The sequence below is a fragment of the Macaca fascicularis genome, chromosome 18 (genome assembly GCF_037993035.2).
Source record: "Macaca fascicularis isolate 582-1 chromosome 18, T2T-MFA8v1.1".
Taxonomy (NCBI): domain Eukaryota; kingdom Metazoa; phylum Chordata; class Mammalia; order Primates; family Cercopithecidae; genus Macaca; species Macaca fascicularis.
This window is the reverse complement of record NC_088392.1, coordinates 17264087-17287019: the sequence shown is the minus strand read 5'-3', so window position 1 is coordinate 17287019 and position 22933 is coordinate 17264087. Positions and strand designations below refer to the sequence as shown.

The 22933-nt window shown below is 41.7% G+C and overlaps 1 protein-coding gene across 1 annotated transcript in view; it reads left to right on the top strand.

Moving 5' to 3' along the window:
* Positions 1 to 18760, top strand: part of SERPINB12 (serpin family B member 12) — a 50890-nt gene extending 32130 nt beyond the window's left edge. The window contains exons 2-8 of the mRNA XM_005586514.5: positions 5822 to 6007; positions 8311 to 8445; positions 9434 to 9574; positions 10942 to 11059; positions 13842 to 13984; positions 15915 to 16082; positions 17068 to 18760. Coding sequence (XP_005586571.3) covers positions 5822 to 6007; positions 8311 to 8445; positions 9434 to 9574; positions 10942 to 11059; positions 13842 to 13984; positions 15915 to 16082; positions 17068 to 17472 — 1296 coding nt within the window. The 3' untranslated portion in view covers positions 17473 to 18760. The remainder of the gene's footprint in view (positions 1 to 5821; positions 6008 to 8310; positions 8446 to 9433; positions 9575 to 10941; positions 11060 to 13841; positions 13985 to 15914; positions 16083 to 17067) is intronic.
* Positions 18761 to 22933: the final 4173 nt, after the last annotated feature.

Sequence of the window (22933 nt, the reverse complement as noted above, 5' to 3'; positions counted from 1 at the left end):
TTGGAAAATAGAGACAATATTTGTGAATTGCCAGACATATCACAAGCTCAAATTAAACAGTAGCTGTTAGGACTATAATGTCATTGCGGGTGGAGTTAGCACCAATTACTTAAGCTGAATGAATTTTCGGGGACCTTACTATTTTAAAAGGTTATTTCAAGTCTGTTTGAAAATAATGATGACTGAAGTAAATTGCATACAAGTTTTTCAAGTTGTAGCTTACTAAGAGGCAGCCTGTGTGAGCAATTGCCTGTAGACTCAATCAAACAGTAACTTCTTTGTGCGGTGGATATTTTCCAGAGTAAACACCAAGTACGGCCTGTGAGTGCTTGGGGAGCATTTCCTAAATGCATCTGGAGCCAAAATTTCATTGTGAAAAATTTCTCTTCCATTTTCCATATACAGTATTCTTAGCTATTGGGTTAGGTACTAACTTGCAATGTCTTAAAATTAACTGCCATGTTTAGTAATACATCTACAATACATTTTAAAATTAAACTTTATACATATATGCCTACATGAACATCCCCCCACACATTAATACATAAGTACATAAGAAATAAGTGTAACTTTAATGTGTAACCAACACTCCAATTGAAAAAGGAACCAGTACCAGCTTCCTAGAAGTCTCCTTCATGCCTAGTTTACTTCTCTGCATCTTTTCCCAACTCTGGGTACAATGATGTTTTGTTGGCAAATTGAAATTAACCTTAATGGGGTATTTACACCATAGAAATCAGCAAACATTGTGAATCATGGATTTTTGTTGACTTTTGTGTTTTGAGGGATAGTTTACTAGTCTGCTGCTGTCCCTACCTGTGGCTAACCACAGTTCTCCCCACCCATTCCTAAGGGTAGCCACTCTCTTGACCTCTAAAACTGCAGATTAGTTTTGCCAGTTTTGGAACTTTATGTAAATGGAATCATACAGTATGAAAGTTTTCATGTATAATTTCTTTTTCTTTTTCTTTTTTGAGATGGAATTTTGCTCGTTGCCCAGGCTGGAGTGCAATGGCATGATTTTGGCTCATTGCAACCTTTGCCTCCCAGGTTCAAGTGATTCTCCTGCCTCAGCCTCCCAAGTAGCTGAGATTACAGGCATGCGCCACCATGCCCGGCTAATTTTGTATTTTTAGTAGAAACAGAGTTTCACCATGTTGACCAGGCTGCATGTATGATTTCTTTTACTCAACGTTATGTTATGATGTGATGTGATGTGAGATCCATGCTATTTGTTTATTCTGCTGATGATGGACATTGCGTTGTTCCTGAGTTTTGGCTATTATGAAAGTGTTGCTATGAACATATTTGTACATATTTTAAAAAAATTCTCAAGGTGATTTTGCTACATACCTTTGAGAAATCTCTCTTACAATTACATTTTAGTATTATAATATTTAGATCTCTGCCTTTTCTATTTCTTGCTAAATGGGTCCTATTTTGAATCCAATTGATTCAGAATTTGTGATTTAGTCATTACTGTTTTCACATTAGTGTCCATGTAAAAGGCATTATTGAAATGCCAGGGGTTTGGTCTATGTCCTATTGCTCACCGCACAGACAGGCAATCACTGAGACAAGTGTTGCCAGGGAAGAAGGTTTAATCAGATGATGTCAGCCAAAGGGATGGGGGATAAATCTCAAATCATTCTCCCTCAACTTACTAAAATGGGAGGTTTATATAGTGGGGAAGAGACGTAGCTACATATGGGAAAATAAGAATTAGGGAGCGGAAAGAAAGCAATCAAGATGAGTGAGGGTTTTGCCATCTCTCTGCATGGCATGATATAAATTTCAGTTGCTTGATACTCTCTGGGAGGCCTGCCGATGGGTTTCCTGAGGAAGGAATTCAGATAAGACAAATGTGAGTTTCAAGCTTTAAGACCAGGAGGGTCAATTTCTATGTTTATTCATAAAGACCATAAACTCACTTCCATGGAATAATTAGGCTGATTTCAAAGGGATTTTTGATGAGGACAAAACAACTAACCTTAAATTTCTTTCTCTTTTCTTTTTAATTGCAACAACATAGCATAACATGACTTTTACTAAGAGTCTAAGCTTATTTTTAGTAAATAAAAGCAATGTTAAAAGCTTAAAACTATTTTTTAAAGTGTCATATTTTAAAATTGCCTATTTGAATCTGTGTTATTAGAATAATCAAATCCTAAGGAGTGCTTCCTACAAAATACTCGTTTTTCTTTTCTATTTCATTTTATAAATTAATATCTTACTCTTCTATGCTTCTTAAACTCTACTCCTGAACCTGCGAATGCATTATCTGCTCTGTTAGGTCATAGATTTCTCGAAGGCAGAGATTGTGTCTTGTTCAGTTCATCCTTTTATTTAGAGTGACTAACCCAGTGGGAGAACTTCATAATTAGGTTGGTGTCAGATTTAGGCAGTTTCTAATTTAAAAAACTGACTCCTCCCAACGCCCCCCAAAACCAAACAACCCTTCAGAAGGTGGTTAGCAGATGATATTTTAATCAAGTCGTTAAATGTTCATTATTTGCTATGTTTCAGACTTGTATGTAAAGCCAGGAAAAATCTTCCTATTGCAAGTGCTTATATATAGTCATTAAACTTTAACAGCAACTGTCCAGCTGGTTTTTTTTTTTTTTTGGTTGTTTTCTGTTACTATTGTTCTCTCAACTCCCTTGGAAGGCGAGGCAGCATTAAAGCTGCACACAACTGTAATGAAAGCTTAGAACCAGGTAACACTCAGAAAAGGGAATTGTTGCTGGGGTGAGAGCATCGCAGTACTCCTGGAAAGTAGTTCACAAAGTTTATAGAAGCTTGATGCAGAAATGGGCAGAGAGAGTTTTGGAGAGTTCTGTAGCCCACAGAGTGAGTCAGTGTAGTGCCGGAATTAGAATGGAATGGAATGTGAAAAACTGTGTGATCTAGGAGGAAGCAGCCTTAGGCATGAGGAGGTCTTAGCCTTGCTTTGCTTCTGGACAGCTGCATGACTGTTGCAAGTCACTTCACCTCATCTGACCTCAGTATTTTTATCTTGAGAAGTAGGGAGTTGGCCTGCATGAGTAGTCATGTCCTTTCTAAAGCAGGCAAGACTCTGATCATTCAGTTCTGGGAGTGCTCATGTTAGAAGACAGCAGGAGTGAAGCTAAGTGATTACCTGGAATATTTGAAGAGCCAGGTTGGAATCATTCAGTCTTTCTATCCAATCGCTTCTTTTCCTTCAATATAGTCAGGCTGTAGTCTTCTTTTAATAGCGGTGACCAAATGGCCAGAATGCCCTTTACCTTCTCCTCCTTTGATGCTGAAGATTTTGATCAAATACCAACCTAAGTTATACAACAAAGGTTTTAAAAAATATTAGACTACGTTTCACACAAAATTTTATCATTAATCAAAAGCCTGTGAAATCCCCCCAACTCAGACCATCTTTAGTTTGTTGGTTTTCTTTTCTTTGTTAGTAGACTTGTTACTATATGGGTAATGCGAGCCATGTGTAGAGAAAATATGCTGGACATCAAGATGTTTACCAATATATGCAAAGGTAGCTTTCTGAGGTGTGAAGCGTTACTGAATTTTCAGACACATCCAGGACATCCATTACTCAAAAAACACCCACCAATTAAGGCATAATGCTCCTGAAAGCACTCTGGTAGTCTCTGATTACCCTGAAATTCATTTGAAAATACAAAGTATGTCTCAAACCCAGTTCACAGATGCAGGATGAGAACTGTGAGTCAGGTACAAACTTGGCAGAAATAAAATGTAAGAATAAAATGGACTATAAGCTGAATAATGCAGGAAAGTACCCACACAGCAGGCTTGTGTTTGATCATCTATCATCAGTTGAGGGGCAAGTTAGAAATGGTAGATACGGTAGAAAGAGCACTAGTTAGTTTTGGGCCAAATATACGTGCTGTTTGATTCTGCAGTTTTCTTTTCTGAAAAAGAGGGAATGATCACATTTACCTTGCAGATTGTAGGATTAAAGCTAACATATGTCAGATATTTAGCACACATTAGACACATTTTTTGAAAAGTTACATAATGTTATCTTTTTGAATTAGGTTTCATAGGCTAAAAAAGTCTATTTTAACTGGCTGGGAAAGTGTTAAAACAAATTACACCATTCCATTCAATGCAGCAATATTTCTTCATGCTTATGGTGTGCTGTATCTGATGATAAAAGCACGAATGAGAGGATTTGCATTTCTATCTTGGAAATGCACAATATCCATAGGCAAAGAGACAAAAGAAAAGGCATTTCATTTGAGAGGCATAGGTCAGTGGTGAGATCTACATATTCTCTTGATACTCTGGAATAGATTGGGTGGGGAAGGCAAGATACCTGTTCTTAGGAAGTCACTGTCTTACTTTGGTTCTATATTATATGTGGTTTTACACTGTCAAAGAGGACATTGAAGCTGGTGATACGGTTTGGCTCTGTGTCCTGACTCAAATCTCATCTCACATTGTAATCCCCATAATCCCCACGTGTTGAGGGAGGGACCCGGTGGGAGGTGATTGGATCATGGGGGCAGTTTCCCCCATGCTGCTCTCATGATAGTGAGTGAGTTCTCACGAGATCTGATGGTTTTATAAGTGTGTGGCAGTTTTTCCTTTTCTCTTTCTCTCTCCTGCCGCCTAATGAAGAAGGCACTTGCTTCTCCTTCTCCTTACGCCATGATTATAAGTTTCCTGAGGTTTCCCCAGTCATGCGGAACTGTGAGTGAATTAAAATTCTTTCCTTTATAAATGACCCAGTCTCTGGTATTTCTTTATAGTAGTGTGAAAATGGACTAGTACACTTGGTGACATCAAAACTCCCAGCATCGTTCAAGATTTATTGTTTCTTGAACAGTATGAATGATTGACTGAAGTGCCTCAAGTTCTGTAGTTTGCATGTGGGATGAGTCAAAAGGGGGTGAGAATGTTAACAAGGGACATGACCCATGGGAATTTGCTGGGCATATCCTCAGTCACAGAGCAATGAGGGGAGAGTACAGGCAAAAGGTGTAAGCTGAACCAGCCACAACCTGTGGAGAAGAATGAGATGGGATGATGTTTGCTTGGCTGCTAACTTGATAATAAAGAATGTTAGTCTTTGGCTTCATTTTGCCTGAATAAAGGCAGTTCTACCACAAAGTGGGTAGGATTGTGTCCCCTCAAAATATTAGTTAAAGTCCTAATCCCTCTACCTGTGAATATGACCTTGTTTGGAAATAGGATCTTTGCAGATGTAGTCAAAGTAAGATGAGGTTGTACTGGCTTAGGATGGGCCCTAATTCAATGACTGCTCTCTTTAAAAGAAGAGGGAAATTTGGATACATACGTGGATGATAAAGAGAAGAATGTGAAGATGGAGGCAGAGATTTGAGTGATTTGTCTACAAGTCAAGGAATGTCAAAGTTTGCTGGCAACCACCAGAAGCTGAGAGAGAGACGTGAAACAGATTTTCCCTGAGAGTCCCGAAATGAACCAAATCTGCCGACATCTTGATTTTGGACATCTGTTCCCCAGAACCATGGGAGAATAAACTCCTGCTATTTAAACCACTCAGTCTGTGGTAATTTCTTATGGCAGCCCCAGGAAACAAATTCACACCACTAAATGAAAATGGATCCCTGTCTATCAATATCAATATCAATAAATATCAATATCAACACTAATGTTTATATACAGGGAAGATAATGACCTTAGTTTTCCAGTTCTTAATAGCATACTGAATAATTGTGCATGATTGCATTTCAGGTATGTAAAATAATAATTGTTTGTTCACTAATTTTCTTCCAATCACCATTTTCTCCTTCTCTCTCTCTCTTTTTTTTCTTTTTGGTTTTAGATCATTATAGGTTTTACAATGGACTCTCTTGTTGCAGCAAACACCAAATTTTGCTTTGATCTTTTTCAAGAGATAAGCAAAGATGATCGTCATAAAAACGTATTTTTCTCTCCCCTGAGCCTCTCAGCTGCCCTTGGTATGGTCCGCTTGGGGGCTAGAAATGACAGTGCACATCAGATTGATGAGGTACGTGTCCACTAGGGTGCTACACAGGGTCCTAAACTCTGGGTCCACACTCAAAGTCAGATGCTAATCCCACTCAGGCAAGCCAAGGTGCTTATTGCACCCTGGGCTTGGTCAGAACCCATCCCGGTCTCTGAGTCGTTATTTGTATTTTCCCCACCTTACTTCCTCTTCGATCCTACCATTCTTAAAATCTCACTTAAACTTCTACCTTCTTTAGGGTGCTCCCCAACCTCATGTCTGGCAGCTTTTCTCATTCATCTCTATCTTTATCTCTGTATGCATGTCTGTCACTCTTTTACTCTATAATTACTAATACCAATATTGCCAGCAATTTTCAGTATGTGTATATGTCTTCTCTCTCACTCATTTCATTAAATAAATATTTATTAAGCACCATAAATGGTTAATTGGCTAGACAGCTTGGTGTCCTCCTGGACTCTTTCTCTCTCACTTTATACCACCTTTGTTAGCAAATTCTGTTGGCTTTTCTTTTGAAATATATCCATAATCCAGGCACTTCTCCCAGTCTCCTTGAGGTCTGAACCACCATCATCTTTTCTCACCTGGATACTGCAACAGCTTCCGGATGGGCTTTCCTGCTCCCACTGGCAATCTATCCTTTGCACAGCAGCCCAAGAGACCCTTTTAAAACCTGAGCCAGATAATATTTCTCATCTGTTCCAAAACCTGGATTTCTCATTTCACTTATGATAGAAGTTCAAGTCCTTACTTGAACTTAACTTAATGGAATAAGAAAGTAGAACACCAACTCTAAGTAGATGAATAAAGCAGAATGACCCCAGAAACACATTCTGTCTTAATCCATAAATTCTCCTGCTCCAGGTTCAGGGGAAACAGCCTGATTTGTGCTCACAAGGATTTGTGCCACAAGGATCTGGAGATCTGAATCCCAGATAAGCCCTGTGACTCCATCTCTCACTTTCATCCCTCCTCACTGTACCTGTCACACTGGCCTCCTGGCTTCCTTGGGTAAGCCATGCCCATCCTATCTTGGGGCCTTTGCTCTGGGTCCCTTTGCCTGATGGCTCTTTCCCCTGGTAACTGACCTCAGCTCACTTTCTTCTTCAAGACTTTGGTCAGTGTTTATCTCCTCTACGGGGCTTCCTTCGACCTCCTAATCTAGTGCTGTATCGTGACCTCCAACCCCTAAGGGATACTTTTTTCATGTGGCATTTTCCACTGTCTAACATACTGCATACAGTAATTAATTACTATGTGTCTTGATTTTTGTATGCCTCCTCCACTAGAATATAATCTCCTAGAGAGCAGGGATTTTTGTCCTAGAACAGTGCTTGGCTTAGAGTAGACACCTAATAAACATTTCTAGAATAAATAAATGAAGGTGATAAGAACAAATCCGCAAATAAACTACAAGTTCCCGTGGTTGGCCTTATACTTCCTCGGATGTAGCACATAGTGCAGGGGTTATGCACAAATCAGGCTGTTTCCCCTGAACATGGAGCAGGAGAATTTATGGATTAAGACAGAATGTGTTTCTGGGGTCATTCTGCTTTATTCATCTACTTAGATTTGATGTATTATTTTCTTATTCCATTAGCAAAACTTAGCTTTAGAGTGTAGTTTGCATCTTGCAGGGCAGAATCCAGATGTTCTTTCTTAGGCACTTGAGGGCACCTGCTGACCAACTGGGTCTGAGCAGTGCAGGATGTGACACCTGTCTCCTACCTTTCTACCAGGCTCTGGATAACTTGTCTTTTGCTGTCCTCAGTCCCTTGATTCATGTGAAACTCTAGATCAGCACTGTCCAACACAAACATAATGAGAACCACATAGTAATTTAAAAATTCTTAGTAGCTACATTACAAAAGTAAAAAGAAACAGGTGGGACTAATTGTAATAATACTTTTTTAACCTAGTATATGCAAAATATCATATCCACATATAATCAATATAAAAATTTTAATGAGCTTTTTTTTTTTATACTATATTCAAGATCTGGCGTGTTAGTTTGCACTTACAGTCAATTCAGATTGGGTATCTATGAAATGCTCCATAGCTACATTTAACTTGTGGATACCTCTATATTCTTTTAGTTTGGTTTTATTTATTCATAAATGTTCTCCCAGGGTAGCAGTTGGTACTTCTCCTCCATTCCACCTCCCAGCCCAAGGACAGAAGCACCCACTTTCCTTTAAGCCGTTGTTGATTGTTTTGTTTGACTATGTAATCGTTGCCATTGTCTCACTACGAACATGTTTCTGAAGTTATTCAGGCTTCCCTCTGTTCATACTGTCTGAAAGACCCATCCCGTTATCATGCAGGTACTACACTTCAACGAGTTTTCCCAGGATGAAAGCAAAGAACCTGACCCCTGTCTGCAAAGCAACAAACAAAAAGTGCCGGCTGACAGCTCTCTGGAGGGGCAGAAGAAAACGACAGAGCCTCTGGATCAGCAGGTGAACCGCCACCATAGTAAACTCTTGTCCTTCTTATTTATAAACTGCTCACTCTGACTGTAGGATATTAGGTGATAGTTGCTTATCCCCAGACATTAGACTCTGGATACCATCAACAGCAATGACCTCAAGTGGTCTGTGATTCCTTTCTGAGTATGGATCTCAGATGTCCTTGGCTATGAGCTAGTTTCCTAAAGAGTAGGATCTGGTATCTTCTGCTTATGATAAAGAAACCTAGATCATCACTGTGTCACTCATCTGCTTCTACAGGCCACAGGGCCCCAACATAGAGCATGGTCAAAGATAAAGGTGGTAAGGAGTAGGGTCAGCTGTGGAATTCCTACCGTCTCCGTCCACCTCTGCTTGTTCCATTTTGTGCTGAAATCTGCACTGACAGACAAAACTTTTATTGGGTGCCTCATGCCAGGAGGAGGAAACATATTCTCCAGGGTATGCATCCCCCCTACCTTAGAAAGTTTAAAAGGAGGGTAGAGAGATGATTGTCTTTCTTTCTTTCTTTTTTTTTTTTTTTTCTGAGATGGAGTCTCGCTCTGTCGCCAGGCTGGAGTGCACTGGCACGATCTCGGCTCACTGCAACCTCCGCCTCCTGGGTTCAAACGATTCTCCTGCCTCAGCCTCCAGAGTAGCTGGGATTACAGGCATGAGTCACCGTGTCTGGCCTCTTTTAAATATAAAGAAAATCCGGGTGTGTCAGTCTGAAATATAGTGAGCATTGCTGAGTTCCCCAGATGTGTTTTTCCTGGATGATCTTGATATAGATGCGGGAGCCATAATCTTCCACTGGGACCGCTTCTCACCCTCCATTCCTCTGCTCTTCCCAGCTCACTTCCCCTGCATGGTAACAGAGACAACTGACATCTTACTAAGAAGCTCTATCTTGCTTCTGTACAAAACACGCATCCTTTAGTTGTGTTTAGCTTTTCTGATAGACACTGTGAAGGTCACATTTTGTTTCTGCTTTCCTTAGGCTGAGTCCTTAAACAATGAGAGTGGGCTGGTCAGCTGCTACTTTGGGCAGCTTCTCTCCAAATTAGACAGGATCAGGACTGATTACACACTGAGTATTGCCAACAGGCTTTATGGAGAGCAGGAATTCCCAATCTGTCAGGTGAGTTGCACACAAATGGTGACAAAAGCTACCATGTAGCATACTATTTAAAAATCAGGGAGTAGCTGGGTTACTCACCTGCCATCTAGAACACAACCTCTTTGACAGGATGATGCGCTGTGGACTGGTGAGGTGTCCAGGACCTCCTTCTTTCAGTCCCACACTTTTGTTCTCTTCCCAGTGTTCAACGTGAGCATTGTGGGTGGAATAGAGTGGGTGAAAAAGGGTTGTGTGAGTAATGGAGACTTAGGAGCACGTGTGGGCTTGGTAATGGCATCCTCTCCTACTGTCTTCCTCAGTCAAGGTGCCTGGTTGCTGCGCTTTTCTCTCCCTTATCTGTTGGGTGCCCCCAAGACGTTTCTGTGGAATCTCCTTTTGCGCCAGCATCATGCTACCCCTGCAATGCAATCGTGTTCACTATGCTCTTTCGAGAGTGGGGTAGTCGGGGAGTGGAGAAGACTGTATTTTGGCATTTGGAGCTGAAAGGCACAGGACTTGTCTCTGTGGCTAAACAGCTTTGTACCTAGAGCAAGCTGTGTCTCCATCTGGGCTTCAGTTTCCTCTCGAATTACTAGAAGGAGCCATGTACTAAACAATAAATGTGGGGGATACGACCAACGGTCAAGACGTGACATGGCTAGTTAGTGAGGGACTAGCCAGGGGTCCGGTGGCCTCCTTTGGCCAAAATAAGTGTGCTCCCTTGCAATGAAAGTAAGATTTTTCATGCTGGATTTTTAAAAACTAGCTTTTTTTTTTATGAGCTGTAAATTCACATATTAAACAATTCACCATTAAAAGTATACAAACCAATGGGTTTGGTATATTACATTACTGATTTTTTTTTAATTATGGTAAGATACACATAAAATTTACCATTTTAACCATGTTTATATGTACATTTCAGTAGCATTACTTACATTCACAATGTTGTGTAACCATCACCTTATCTATTTCTAAAACTTTGTTTCTCATCACTCTAAACAGAAACTCTGCAACCATTAAGCGGGGGTTTAATTCTTATAAACAGAAGCATTTTCCAGCCAAGTCTCTCAGGTTACTTGATATTTACCTTGTGATGGCTCCACAGATGGGTTGTTGAAATAAAAGGATATCCAGCAGGAAAGCCTTGTCCTGTTTAACTATAGACTGTTCATGAATAATGTTCAATATCCTCATTTGCAACTATAAAAACTGAAATGTCTCTGGCTAGTTTAAGACTGGGGATGACTAGAAACTGTCAGGCCTGTCCCTGCAATGTGAAATGACCAGGCTCATCTTTCTTGGGAGACTTCTCAGGAGAGCCTTACTCCTATGAGCATCGCTGCCTGATTTTATTGCACTATTTCCCTTTTATTCCAATTGAACAGGAATACTTAGATGGTGTGATTCAGTTTTACCACACGACAATTGAAAGCATTGATTTCAGAAAAAACACTGAAAAATCCAGACAAGAGATTAACTTCTGGGTTGAATGTCAATCTCAAGGTAAGAAAGCCAAAAGCACGGGAGCTGGTATTGGTTTCCATTTAAAAGAAAATCGGTCTGCCTAGCTTTGCAGATTGCTGGTCTACTGGAGACCAGAGGTTCACATATGTGGACTGTGTTCAAAGCATGGTTTGCAGAATGAGACACCATCTCACTCCAGTCAGAATGACTATTATTAAAAACTTAAAAAACAACAGATTCTGTCAAGGCTTCAGACAAAGGGAAACACTTATACACTATTGGTGGGAATGTAAATGAGCCATTGTGGAAAGCATTTGGAAATTTCTCAAAGAAGTTAAAACAGAGCTATCATTCGACCCAGCAATCCCATTACTGGGTATATATCCAAAGAAATATATATCATTCTACCAAAAAGACATATGCACTCATATGTTCATCACCACAGTATTCACAATAGCAAAGACATGGAATTAACCTAAGTGTCCATCAGTAGTGGGTTGCGTAAAGACAATGTGCTACATATACACCATGGAATACTGCACAACCTTAAAAAAGAATGAAATCATGTCGTTTGCAGTAACGTGGATGGAAATGGGGGCCATAATCCTATGAATTAACACAGGAACAGAAAGGCAAACATTGTATGTTCTCACTTATAAGTGGGAGCTAAACATTGAGGACACACAGGCATGGGAAGGAACAATGGACCCTCCAGATACTAACTGGGGGCAGGGAGGGAGAGAGGAATGGGTTGAAAAACTACTTATTGGGTACTATGCCTACTGTCTGTGAACAACACGCCCATGTAACACACTTGCACATGTACTCCCTGTATCTAAAATAAAAGTTGAAATTAAACAAAACAAAACAAAACAAAAAAGCATGGTCTGAACAGCATCAAACAGTTAAACTGCTTGGATATTGCTGTTATTTATTATTGCAGTTTTGGTCTCTGGTCTCGCTGGCTCTGGGTGGGAAAGAAGGGAGGACACCAGCCTCATTAGGGCTGATCTTCTAGGTGAGGTTTACAGAATGCTCCCTTCTGCCGGTGCCTGTGTGAATTTGAAAAACAGAATAAACTCTCTTCCCTCCAGGCACAAAGTTAGTGACTTGAAGGGTCAGGTCAGGCTGCTGGACACAGATTAGACCCCTTTTTGATCACTGTTGTTGGACTGGGGAAGATGTTCATGTGCAGTGAAAAGTTTGGCGGGCATGAGAGAGCACAGGTAGTGCATCGCGTCTGCTGTCTTCAGTGAGACCATGACCCCAGGCATTTGCCTACATTTTGGGTGGCTGGAGGCTGGGAAATGATAGTTGACTTATTTTAGGCTGTCCTTGGTACCAGAGCGACACTTTCGGTTCCTCCCTTCCATGTGGTGGTTTTCTCTCCCTGTCTCCTCTTTTTCTCACACTGACTTAGGGATGGGATACCCCTGCCTGGCCTTTCCTTGACAGAAGTCTGTAAATTCCAAAATTATGGCTTCTTCCTTCTTTCATATGCCACAAAAATGACCATTCTTTCAAGGCTGTACTGAACTGTCAAAAGGAAAGCAATTCATTAACGAAGTTCATATTAAGGCCTGAATATGTACTTTCCCCTTAGTGAGTTAACTCCTCCAGAGTATGTTAAATGTAGATGATGTCAACCTAATCTATCATTATGGGATTTAAGCAGAGCTCTTCTTGAGATGGAAGATCTTTTCTTCTTAAGTCATCTGCAGACATTCAAGTAACTGGTGATTTGGTAGTTTGAGGTGGAAAAGGGTGTGTCACGAAGATGGGCCATTGCCTGCTAGCCTGGGGCTTTTCAGGTTGGGCTTAGGGCTGTATTATTGTGGAAGGAGTCCCAGAGCTGAGCTTAAAGGTGGAACGCCTGAGGACCCATTCCCGCCAGTCTTACTGCTTCTTGGCTGTGTGACTTCAGCTCTCCCTGGATGCAATCGATTCTTCTATGAAGAAGGGATAACGATACCTCCTTATAGTGGTATGGATCAATTAATTGATTAATGTGGGATGGAATGAGAAGGAGCATGTAAAAGTATCTATAAAATAGGTTTCATATCATGGCCTAGCACATTTATGTGTATTTTTATTTATATGTAAGCATATATCTTATGCTATGTTGAGTGCTTGAGACAGGAAGTTTATATTGTAGTTCTTTGTTCTCAAGGGAGCTTATCATATTGTCAGATGACTAACTATATAATTTGAAAGATAAACCATAGTATAAGATGTCTACTGATAAGTTCCAAACGCAAGCAATACAGGGAATCAAAGGAGATTCCTTCTGTTACAGTGCTGTGATTGGACCTCCTGCCAGGTCGAGTGAGAGGGTTTCTCCCCTGCCCTATCACTGCCTCTCTTACCTCCAGCCAGGTCTGTGAATTAATCTTCTTGGGTTAGTTCTTGAATGAGACACTCCCTAGTCTTGGGGGTGATAAGCTGCGTTAAAAAAAATTATCGGCCCGGCACGGTGGTTCACGCCCGTAATCCCAGCACTTTGGGAGGCTGAGACCGGCAGATCACCTGACGTCCGGAGTTCAAGACCAGCCTGGCCAACATGGCAAAACCCCGTCTCTACTAAAAATAAAAAAATCAGCCAGGCATGGTGGTGTGTGCCTGTAATCCCAGCTACTCTGGAGGCTGAGGCAGGAGAATCGCTGGAGCTGAGAAGGCGGAGGTTGCAGTGAGCAGGGATCACGCCACTGCACTCCAGCCTGGGAGACAAGAGTGAAACTCTGTCTCAAAAAAATGAAAATTATCTATACAAATACTTTTGATGTAATTCATACTCAGGATATTCTCTGGGATCTTTTCTTAGGTAAAATCAAGGAACTCTTCAGCAAGGACACTATTAATGCTGAGACTGTGCTGGTCCTGGTGAATGCTGTTTACTTCAAGGCCAAATGGGAAAATTATTTTGATCATGAGAACACAGTGGCTGCACCTTTCTGTCTAAATGAGGTACTGTATCAGAACTCACGGTTTTCTAGCTATCCAACTCATAATTTGCACTAGGAATGATGTGCAATATGTATACTCAAAAAGTTACAGCTTACGGCCGGGCGCGGTGGCTCAAGCCTGTAATCCCAGCACTATGGGAGGCCGAGACCGGCAGATCACGAGGTCAGGAGATCGAGACCATCCTGGCTAACCCAGTGAAACCCCGTCTCTACTAAAAAATACAAAAAAACTAGCCGGGCGAGGCGGCGGGCGCCTGTAGTCCCAGCTACTCAGGAGGCTGAGGCAGGAGAATGGCGTGAACCCGGGAGGCGGAGCTTGCAGTGAGCTGAGATCCGGCCACTGCACTACAGCCTGGGCGACAGACCGAGACTCCGTCTCAAAAAAAAAAAAAAAAAAAAAAAGTTACAGCTTACATTTACAATAAGAACATTTTTCGCCGGGCGCGGTGGCTCAAGCCTGTAATCCCAGCACTTTGGGAGGCCGAGACGGGCGGATCACGAGGTCAGGAGATCAAGACCATCCTGGCTAACACGGTGAAACCCCGTCTCTACTAAAAAATACAAAAAACTAGCCGGGCGCAGTGGTGGGCGCCTGTAGTCCCAGCTACTCGGGAGGCTGAGGCAGGAGAATGGCGTAAACCCGGGAGGCGGAGCTTGCAGTGAGCTGAGATCCGGCCACTGCACTCCAGCCTGGGCGACAGAGCGAGACTCCGTCTCAAAAAAAAAAAAAAAAAAAGAACATTTTTCATTGATAAGAACCAGTACCTGAATTTCACTGAGTGTTTTTGTGCCAAGTGCTTCCTGCACTGAGTAGTTTTCCATTTGTTGTTTCATTTGTTCCCCCAAAGAGCGTTATGAGATGGGTGCTATTATGATTTCCACTTAGGAGTTGAGACAAAAAATGGAAAGGCTAAGTTAGTTAGCCAGATTCATGCATTAGGATTCAATCTGTGAGCATTTGCCCCAGAAACCTGTGTTCTAAGATAGTAGATTTAGAAACGAAGGGTTGGGTCCCAGCCACCCACTTGTCAGCCGGCTAGCTTATTACCGGAGATGCATTTTTCTCTCAAGCACTGAATATCCCCATCTGCAGGTTGACGATCCCTCACCCGCCACCTTGAGGTTATTGTGAGATTTAAGGTGCCTGGGGTTGTGCCTTCCCAGGAGCAGGTGTTGTTATTTAAGATGGAGATGATTCGCACTTAACGATGGCTGCCCTTGGTGCTGTGGTGGGGTCATCCAGGCCAGCTGGCGTGGAGTAGTGTGAGGCCAAGAGGCTGGGCTGGGGCAGGCCCTACAGTGGGACAGCTGGCAGGGCGTGTTTCTGCTGACTTAACAGTGGAGATGCTTTGATAGTAAGTTTACCAATAGTCTTCTTGGGAGCTGAAGAACTGATTAAAAAACATGGAAAGGGCCAGGTGAGGTGGCTCATGCACGTAATCCCAGCATTTTGGGAGGCTGAGGAGGGAGAATCACTTGAGACTAGGAGTTTGAGCCTAGCCTGGGCAACACAGGGAGACCCTGTCTCTACAAAAAATAAAAAAAAAAAATAGCCAGGTATGGTGGTCCGTGCCTGTGGCCCCAGCTACTCAGGAAGCTGAGGTGGGAGGATTGCCTGAGCCTGGGAGGGCACCACTGCACTCTAGCCTAGGTGACAGAGCAAGACCCTGTCTCAAAAACAAACAAGCAAACACCGCCCCCCCCAACCCCCGTCACTCCACAACAAAAAAAGACACTGAAAGATAAAGTGTTGGCAAAGTAAGGGCCACTGATGAGTGGGCAGACTCTTGCAGTCTGGATCCCTGGTGTGGCTCAGGACTTCTGCAGGACCTTCTCATCTTTAGGAACCCCTGTCCTCAGTGAAGCTGGGACCATATGAATTTGGGAGCTTCCCATAGCCATCCTGTGACTTCCTACCTTGACTACTACAGAATGAAAACAAGAGTGTGAAAATGATGACGCAAAAAGGCCTCTACAGAATTGGCTTCATAGAGGAGGTGAAGGCACAGATCCTGGAAATGAGGTACACCAAGGGGAAGCTCAGCATGTTCGTCCTGCTGCCGTCTCACTCTAAAGATAACCTGAAGGCTCTGGAAGAGGTAAATCTTCATTTCCACATCTCTACAAAATATTCAATGATAGATCCTCAGAGAACAACGCTGTCTACCACCGACCATCTTGAGGAAATACAGTACCTCAGCTGTCAGACATCAAGGAATGTATAAGAATCTGCATTAGATTAGATATTTATCCTCATTTGTTTAAAGTAAACAACAAAAGCCAGAAATATTGGGACTGGGGTTTCTTCTTTAACCTCATAGCTCTCTGCCACTGTTTTAGCAAACTGAGGAATCTGGGTTCTGAGTAACTTGAGAAGTTTTTAAGCTTTTCCTTTTCTCTGAATATCCTGACTTCTGGCCTCTTACTCATGCCATTTTTCTATAACTCAGCTAAAGAATTAACTGAATCCTGTTTTGGGGAATAGGTACTTTGACAGAAGCGTAGAGGTGACCCCAGAATTGATTGCTTGCCAGGCAGGAATTAATAAAGGCTGGAGAAGCTCAGCTACAGATTTTGTCCAAGGGGGTAAAGAGATAAAGATAGAAACAGAGAGAAAGTGAGAGAAATACCAATATAGCAGGCAGAGTAATTACAACATCAGTAACAACCATTATTCAGAATTTGCTATGCGCTATCACTGTGTTAAGTACTTTATACACATGATTTCGTTAATGCTTGCAAGAACATAATCGTATTATCTCTGTTTTATGGAAGAGGAAATTTAACTTCAGAAAATTAGGGCTTGGCCACAGCACCCAACTAATCGACTGAGCTTTGCTGTGCTTTGAACATTTGTCTGTCAAACACCAAAGCACACTGGAACCTGAGTTGTCCCCTAACTCTTTGCAAAGAGGAAAGATATTTGCTTGAAGTTTTAAATGAAATCAGACTATTCTCTGGCTTAGAGGAAGGCCTTGAAGGTCGTCACCCACCACTGAAATGGACTCAGGCACCTTTAAGTAATTGGGGCATTCTTTGCGGTCCCATAATCTGACGCTAAATATTATTTCCTTTCTCTTGTAGCTTGAAGGGAAAATCACCTATGAAAACATAGTGGCCTGGAGCAGCTCAGAAAACATGTCAGAAGAATCGGTGGTCCTGTCCTTCCCCCGGTTCACCCTGGAAGACAGCTATGATCTCAATTCCATTTTACAAGACATGGGCATTACAGATATCTTTGATGAAACGAGGGCTGATCTTACCGGAATCTCTCCAAGTCCCAATTTGTACTTGTCAAAAATCATCCACAAAACCTTTGTGGAGGTGGATGAAAATGGCACCCAGGCAGCTGCAGCCACTGGGGCTGTTGTCTCGGAAAGGTCACTACCATCTTGGGTGGAGTTTAATGCCAACCACCCTTTTCTCTTTTTCATTAGACACAACAAAACCCAAACCATTCTCTTTTATGGCAGGGTCTGCTCTCCTTAAAAGGGAAGCATTGTCTAGTACTTTAGAGCTGGAGGAAAATGTCAGTACAATCTTCCCCTGGCATAAGATGGGCATTTGAGTTTTTGGTAATATCTAAAGCATCCCCTTCATCCTCCAGCCATCAGCCTGTGCTTATCTTCATCTTTCCTTCACCCTGTAGCTTATTTTCGTCTGCGTCTGTTAGTATTGAAGGGCTATTGTTCTCTACCCTAAACTTTCAAGCGTATAGATTCACCCTCTGTGACCTGAAGGTCAACACAATTCAGAACAGTACCTACCTCCTTTTGAAGGAATCCTAAAAGTTCAGGTCATTAGACCATTTCTAAGAGATAGCAAACTCAGAAGCCACTTTAACATGGGCAGCAAGAGAACATGTGTGACTGGAATATGTTTGGAAACTCAGCTCTCTTTCTGGGGTAGTTATGATTGTGGTCATCACTGGGCAAGATGCCCTGTTTCTTCCTTTGACAGCTACTGCATGGAAGATGTCCTGTGAGGTCTTTTCACCTAGGAGAAGGTAGGGCTTGGGTGTATTTAAGTGATAGCTCAAAGACGTATGAATGCCCCCAACCAGCACTCACTTCGCACAGAGCAGGGGAATGATATTTGTCTTGTGATTTTGATACTGACCCAGGAAAGTGGCTAGTGGATTTAGAGGAGGTTTATGTCAGTTTTCCTTGTTGGGTCCCCCAACATTATCATCAAACACTTCCCTCTGTCTCTCCTCCCGCTAGCTCCAAGAATTCCCACCTGTGGCTAGTTCCTCTTACACACCCAGCACAGGCAGGTGTGGAGAGGAATGCTGCTGCCATTGTGGATGGCTGGCCTCCTTGTGCTCCTCTCTCTGCCCTCTGGCCAGGTGGACTTTTGTGTCTTCCCAGAGGTCTCATTCCAGGCCACATGGTGAGAACAGGCTTGAGCCTGGGCATGGTGTCCATAGAAATGCTTGTTGGCTGGGCATGGTGGCTCATGCCTGTAATCCCAGCACTTCTTGGGAGGCCAAGTCAGGTGGATCACTTGAGTCCAGGAGTTCAAGACCAGCCTGGGCAACATATTGAGACCCTGACTCTACAAAAAATACAGAAATTAGCTGGGTGTGGTGGCGTGCACCTGTAGTCCCAGCCACTTGGGAGGCTGAGGTGGGAAGATCACTTGAGCCCAGGGCGTGGGTGCTGCAGTAAGCTGAGATGGCGCCACTGCACTCCAGCCTGGGTGACAGAGCGAGACCCTGCCTCAAAAACAAAAACAAAAACAAAACAAACAAAAAACCCAAAAAGCCAAAACAAAACCTGAAATCCTTGTCAAGAAGGCCATTGGGTTCATCTCAAGTTCTAGTCTACTGAAGCCCTGACCCCTGAGTGTTCCTACTCGCGGACTCAGGAACTCTGTTCTCTGGTGTGGTAATGTGAGTTCCTCATTTCTGTCTTAGCTGAATGTTCTGCCGTGACCACTGACATGTCTGACTCACATCTCTTTGGAGTCAGTCTCTTTCCTAGCGAGGTGGGTTTCAGGTCTTGCTTGTGGCTCAGTTTCCTTGGCCCACCTTGTGGCTGTTCTCCTCCCAGCTGCCACCAAGTCATTCAGTGTGGCCGCAGCAGTTTTTTGTGGGAGAAGGCAGGTGAACCACACCTGCTCCCAGGCTAGCCTCCTCTCCCTTTTCTCACCTACCCCAGTGATTTCTTTGTGCTCTGAGAGACAAGTTCCACATTCTCCATACAACCCTCTCATTGCTGAAGCTCATGACCTAAAACAATTCGTTGTTAGTAACTGAGGCAGTTTGAGTCAGTGCCTTTTCCAGAATGCATGTCCCATGGGTCACATTTATTTCAGATAACCAAAAACTTCATGTCCCCTGTGGTTCCTTTTGGGGTTGACATTTTGGGGTCTGTTTCCATGTTTGAATTGGCATCATTGCCAGACACTGAGCTGGAAACCATGACCTGTATATAAGCCTGCATTGCCCGGCATTTCTTTTGTTCTTATTCTTTTACTTGGTAAACACTTTTTTTTTCCATTTATATCGGGATTTCTCATATTTTAAAGCATGAGAGGGAGAATGTATCTATTTACAATAATGAGGAAAATTAAGAATCTTAGATTTTTATGTAAATCATAAACATTCTTTACTAACTTTTGATGTATTAAAAAGTTTCTTCTGAATGAATAAAGCACTTTTATTATTAGTTAAAATATGTACGATGTGTTGCCAACTGATTTTTTCAGGGATATGAATCTAACTTCAAACTGTTTCATCCAAAAATATAAAAATACATAATCTATGAAACTAACAATTCATTTCAGTTACACAGGAAAAAATACATTTTGCCCCAGTAATAGTTTCTCCCAGCTTTCCATCATAATTACCCTATGAAGGCATATAAAACAGATGAAAACTGACAATGCTAAAACTGGAGTGATAGCCAGCTGATCATCAGAATATAGAAGAAATTTCTACTGACTACAAGTTTTTCCTTTTTTTTTCTTTGAGATGGAGTCTTGCACTGTTGCCCAGGCTGGAGTGCAATGGTGCAATCTTGGCTCACTGCAACCTCTGCCTCCTGGGTTCAAGTGATTCTGAAGCCTCAGCCTCCCGAGTAGCTGGGATTACTGGCGCCTGCCACCACGCCTGGCTAATGTTTGTATTTTTAGTAGAGACGGGGTTTCATCATGTTGGCCAGGCTGGTCTCGAACTCCTGACCTCAAGTGATCCACCTGCCTTGGCCTCCCAAAGTGCTGGGATTACAGGCTTGAGCCACCACACCCGGTCCCTGCTGAGTACAAGTTAACGAGTCTGGGCCGTGAGGCATTGTTGAGGGGTCATCAGCATCTCATTGCCAGTGAGTAGTCTACCTGTTTCCTCCCATTGCTGCCTTCCTCTGAGTTCAGAAACATAAGCTGTCTCCCAACTTGAATTTTGGACGTCTATCTCTTTACTTTGTACTTGCTGCTGTCCTTTACCCTCTGTCTTTCTTACAAGTTAGTTTTTTTTTTTTTTTTTTTTCTGCAGCCGTTTGAAGACTGAATGACCTCCCAATTATGATTTGGAAGAAGGTGAGGACAGGCATTTGTTCCTTTCATCCTAGGCAGTTTAGTCATCAGAAATAAAATACTTTTGGTGAAGCCAAGGACAGGAAGAGCCTTGGTGGCAGTGTTCTTGGATATTTTATCTATGCTGTCTGTTTAAAGTGTCCCAGACCCAGGCCATACAAGGAGGAGAAGATTTACCTGAGCCCAGCAGAATTACACTAGATGGAACCCTTTCAGACACTGGAAATTATGCTCCAAACAGGGAGATCTTGACTCTTCATTTTTCTTGCACCAGCAAGATTGACCCAGCAATATGGTGCCCAGGGGTAGAAAGAACATACAAGTTGGTAGGCCGATATAATTGCTGGAAAGCCAACCAGAGAATGATTTTAAATCAACAAGAAAATGAACTCCCCACTTCCTCAGTTTAAGGTTTCCTCCGCATAGCAATGTTGACAGGTAGAACAGATGAGGTAATATAGATTCAAAGACAATTGTTTCGCTTATGCTGACTGTAAATATTCTGGTAAGAGACACATGGACATATAGTACTCCACAGGCTCCCTAATACATCCAGAATCTGTATGTTCAATTGCATTTCAAGTCCTCCTTAGAATTTCATACACTGTCTAGTGCATACTTCTCAAACTCCTCTGTAGTTTTTTCCTTGAGCTGGGACAAGCCAGAACATGTGTTGCTTCATTCCTAATTGCTGTTTACAGCTTTTGCATGCTGGTATTTTTAAAAATTACAGTGTCATTAACCCGAGGCGGAGGTCCAAATTGGACCAGCAGGGTGAGGAAGCTTGTGCAGTTGTCTCAGTGGATTTCTTTGCTCCACACTTGAATGCCAATTCCAGATGTGTTCTTGATCCACACCACTCATCTGGCATTCTTAGTTTCCCAAATCCGTTTTATTTTCTCCTTACTCAATTAAAAGAATCCAAATCCTCTTTTTACCCAATAAAAATAGAAAATATCCCCAAATGTGCATACTTAAGTATATTAAGCATATTAATATATGTATTAAGCATATTAAGTAACTCTATTCACAGTGTTTATATGAAGCGTAATATATCCTTAATATTTAATTTATAAATGCTCATATTCTAATGCAATAAATTTTCCATTTAAATAATGTTTTCTTTCATATGCATCAACAAAGCTTTAGCTACAGATAGGTGGAAAGGATTTGAAAAGCAACCCAGTGCACAACAGTGGGGCTGAGAAATTCGCACACCCCTTGTTGACACACATAAGTTCTGAACAGATCATTCCGTGTTCAAGATTAAATAAGTGGAGACAAAAGTATAAGGTATGAAAAAAATAAGTGCTGAATAAGAAGAGATATATCATGTTATAAATGAGAGAGAGAGCAAGAGGGAGGGAGGGAGAGAGAGAGGCTGACTTCATAAAATGATATACAGCAAGAACTGGAAGAAACTTTTAGAAAGCTTTTGGGCATAATTAATAGGATTTAAGAAGACACAAAATCTATGGAATAGGAGTGCAATGCTGCGAAGATAAACTCTGATAAGATGTGAAAAAGCTAAATGAGATAAAAACAGACCACTAGGGAATGAAAAAATGCAATAGATGCAATAGAAGAATTTAAATAGACTTTAAAGGCAATAAAGAAGCAAAACTGAGACACTGGAAACTTTAGTTAGTGATGAATAGGGTGTATTTAGTGTGTCTCTTAGAATGTATGGGAAATAATAAGAGAGAAGTTGGTAGGTATAAAGAGAGAATAGAAAGTAAACCCAACAACTATGGTGTTTCTCAGGAAAAAAGAAGACTAATTGGCATAAAGTCAACAATTCAAGACATGATGGAAGAAAATCTTTTTAACTTGGATAGTCACAGGATCATACTCAATGATTCCCTCTTCCCCTGCAGAGCAAAAATAGACATGCTAAAAAACTTTAAAAGATTGAGAAAGTAATCCTATCAGCATTTGGGTAAAAAAAAAGAAATAGTTACAATGTATAAAGGATTAAAAAAAACCAGATGAGCATCAAACTTTTGTTTTGTACAAAATTTCTGAAGATAGTGAAACTTAGTGTGCAGGTCTGAGGGAAAATATGTGATTAAATAATTTCATATCTAGGCATGTTGGCTTTTTTGTATGCATGAAACAGAAAGCCATTCTCAGATCTATTTTGGTGTATATGAGTGCAGATATACTTTATCTTTAGCTCCTGACATCATGATGTAAACATCACAGGAATTAAAATTAAATGCATGTTGTTCTGAGTGGTATCCAATGCAGTCAAAGACTCGGAAAGCTAGTGTATTAATCCGTTTCCTACTGCTAATAAAGACATGCCCAAGACTGGGTGATTTATAAAGAAAAAGAGGTTTAATGGACTCACAATTCCACATGGCTGGGGAGGCCTCGCAATCATGGCAAAGGAGGTAGGAAGTCAAAGGAG